We start from the raw sequence: 2,974 nt of genomic DNA, 5'->3' as shown, positions 1-2,974 counted from the left end.
CCCTCCTCCTTGACCCGCACCCGTCAACCTGCTTCCTCACCTTAGCCTGGACACCACAGCTTGCTGCCCTTCGCAGCATTGTCCTGTCTCCAGCGAGGTCCTGGCTCGGCCACGCCAGGGTCAACATCACTGCGCTCCTCACGTCGCCCCTATCATTGGCCTCGACCAAATTCAACTGACGCCAGCAAAAAATTCAGCCACGTGACATTTAGCAAAACCCCAAAAATAACTAGAAATTGACATGTTGCGGCAAAGAAAATTCTAGCCATTTTTTTTCGAGTCCTGTCTAGCCATTTTTATTATGTTCTCCAAACGAGCAAACAATTTCCAAGATTCCAACATAGATCTTGACAAAAAAAAAAGGCCAGTCCAGATAATGGATACATCCTGCATGTGCACGGGGGCTATAAACAAACTCTCTATATCTGCTACTTCTTTTACCAGCTCAATAATAAATCAAAATTGAGTAATAAACTGCAATCGAACACATCAGGAGGGAACGTGTTATTACAGGGATCGCCTCATTCATGAAACGAGATGTACCTTGTTGGGACTATAGTCTGGTTCTCAAGATCACTGGTGGCGCTACCGCCGGTGACCCCGAGAGGTCCAGGCTCTGCAGGTCAACCTCCTCTCCACTACGCAACAGCACCTTCCGAGCAACTGGCAATGATGTTCTTTTGGGAAAACTCACCTCGGCGTCGTCGCAGGTTGCAGCTATAACTTGCCAGATGCCAAAGCTCCAAAAGGGAACAGAGGATTGGCTCCGCCTCTGCTCAAGAATAAACGTACCTTGTTGGGCTGTATCTTGGAATTATATGCTTCGTCTGCAATTCTCGGTGGTCTGTGCATCTTAATAGCAAGCACAGCATGAACGACCATTTTGATTTATAGCAGCAAGAAGAGAAGAGTCGATGCCCAGGTGGTGCTACGCACTGACTTGATTTGGCATTCCTTCTGTTGCCACCTTTTGAAAAATCCCTTGCTACATCAATTTGACTCGGAAGATCAGATCAGAGCAGTTCATAGGAAATCCCAGATCACTTTTATGATCACAGTCTCTTCACATCTCTAGGAATTTAGATCTCTACAGGTGACAGAAACAGCTGTTCCGCTTCTTCCTCATTTTCTAGTCCGACAAGCTTCATGAGCATTGTGACACTGTCAAGGGTGCTGTACACCTCCACAAATCTTGGATGTGACTTATCCTCAACAAGGAACTTGTGCATCCTGCCATCTAGCTCTATGAAGCTGTACCCAGCTGATTTCTTGTGGTCTTTCTCCTTGAGTAACTTCCATACCTGGGCAACACCGTCCCATTTTCCAGACGACGCGTATATGTTTGACAGGATCACCAGATTTCCAGTGTTTTGTGGCTCAAGAAAGATGAGTTTGTTTACTGCTGTTTCCGCTAGTTCTACGTTTCCATGGAAGCTGCAGGCACCGAGCAAGGCTCCCCAGATGACGGCGTCAGGCTCCACTGGCATGCTTACTATCATACTGTAGGCTTCATTCAGGAGACCAGCACGCCCAAGCAGATCAACCATGCAACCATAGTGCTCAATTCTTGGAGTAAGACTAAATTCGGCCTCCATGGAGTTGAAGAGTAGCTTTCCTTCATCTACCAAACCTCCATGAGTGCAAGCCAAAATGACTCCAACAAATGTGATACCATCTGGTTTAGCCCCTGTCATCTAAATACAGTAAAATAAGCTCCACGTTCCACAGTGACAAAGGAGCAAGGCATATCAAAATAATGTAATTTGCTATGTGGTTACAATGTCAACAATCACTAAATCTAGTACCAAATAATAACTTTGCAAGGAAGTGATGCTGCGTTGGTGCCAACACATAGGAGTAAATTACAATTCAAGGAAGAAATCCTCACCCTCAACTTATGGAACAAGGCAAGTGCTTCCCTCCAGGAGCCATGCAAGGCGAATGCCATGATCATTGAGTTCGAAGAACAGAGATCTCGCCGACGACCGATCCCCTGAAACACCTGCCAAGCTCTCTGGATGCTGCCACACTTGGCATACATCTCCAGCAGTGCATTGGCCACATACACATTCACCAGGTGGCCTTTGCCCCTCGCGTACTCCTCCACCTTCCTCCCCAGCTCCATGGCCCCAACAGCCGCGCACGCGGGCAGCACGCTGCTCACCGTCAGCTCATTCGGCTGCACCCCTGCCCCCTCCCACATCTCCAGGAACGCCCCCACGGCCTCCTCGTGCCGGCCGTTCTGCACGTACCCGGACACCATCGCGGTCCAGGAGACCACGTTCCGGTCCGGCATTTCCCCGAACAGCTTCTCCGCGGCGTCGAGGAGGCCGGCCCTGGCGTAGGCCGAGAGCAGCGCGTTGCTGACGGCCGTGTCCCCGCGCGGCATTTCGTCGAACACCCGCCTGGCGTCGCGCAGGAGGCGGGTCCTGGCGTAGAAGGAGACGAGCGCGGAGCTGAGGAAGGGGTCGCCGGGCGCGAGGTGGCCGGACCTGAGCAGCAGGGCGTGGGCGGAGAGCGCGAAGGGCGCAGAGGAGGGGGGTGCGGCGGAGAGGAGGAAGGTGAAGGAGAGAGGGGTGAGGAGGCGGAGGCGGTGGGCGCGGGAGAAGGAGCGGAGGAGGAGCGGGCTGCGCGAGGCGGCCAGCGCCTGGAGGAGGCGGTCGTGGAGCGTCGCGGAGGGAGGAGAGGAGGTGGCGAGGAGGAGCGCGGCGTAGCGGAGGTCGCCGGCGGCGAGGACGCGGAGGAGGAGCGGCTGCAGGCGGCGCTCCCCGCGCCGGAGCAAGCGCGCGTGGAGCCGCCTCACTTCCTCCATGAACGAACCACTCTGCGAGCGGGTCGTCAAAGCCCCATCCAAGTGTTCTCTCTCTCTCTCTCTCTCTCTCTCTCTCTCTCTCTATATATATATATATATATATATTGTAAGCGAGCGCGTATAATGCCTTAGCGTGCGCTCCGGCCTAATCGGGCGGGCGGG

General features: G+C 53.2%; 1 protein-coding gene across 3 annotated transcripts; it reads right to left on the bottom strand.

The window, feature by feature from the left end:
- Positions 1 to 6: 6 nt before the first annotated feature.
- Positions 7 to 2,849, bottom strand: LOC123176954 (pentatricopeptide repeat-containing protein At5g08510-like). Of its 3 annotated transcripts, XR_006488714.1 has the most exons (3): positions 1,889 to 2,849; positions 544 to 1,694; positions 7 to 175 (listed from the first exon to the last, which is right to left on the bottom strand). XR_006488714.1 is itself a non-coding variant. In XM_044590953.1 (2 exons), the coding sequence occupies exons 1-2, from the start codon at positions 2,810 to 2,812 to the stop codon at positions 1,080 to 1,082; spliced, it is 1,539 nt and encodes a 512-aa protein (XP_044446888.1). In that variant the 5' UTR covers positions 2,813 to 2,849; the 3' UTR covers positions 7 to 1,079. The 3 variants fall into 3 exon arrangements, 2 of the variants coding, with proteins under 2 accessions (XP_044446888.1, XP_044446889.1); XM_044590953.1 differs by having other exon boundaries at positions 7 to 1,694; XM_044590954.1 differs by lacking the exon at positions 7 to 175 and having other exon boundaries at positions 1,386 to 1,687.
- Between the last annotated feature and the right edge of the window lie 125 nt (positions 2,850 to 2,974).

The sequence above is a fragment of the Triticum aestivum genome, unplaced genomic scaffold (assembly GCF_018294505.1).
Source record: "Triticum aestivum cultivar Chinese Spring unplaced genomic scaffold, IWGSC CS RefSeq v2.1 scaffold25832, whole genome shotgun sequence".
Classification (NCBI taxonomy): domain Eukaryota; kingdom Viridiplantae; phylum Streptophyta; class Magnoliopsida; order Poales; family Poaceae; genus Triticum; species Triticum aestivum.
The sequence above is the reverse complement of the archived record's forward strand: the minus strand, read 5'-3'. Positions and strand labels throughout refer to the sequence as shown.

What these genes read in the sequence shown, in the direction of transcription:
- LOC123176954 (XM_044590953.1), bottom strand. Translation starts at nt 2,812, where the DNA reads ATGGAGGAAGTGAGGCGGCTCCACGCGCGCTTGCTCCGGCGCGGGGAG. An exon ending in CCTTGTTCCATAAGTTGAGG is followed by an intron (nt 1,695 to 1,888) that starts GTGAGGATTTCT and finishes TACTGTATTTAG; the next exon opens with ATGACAGGGGCTAAACCAGA.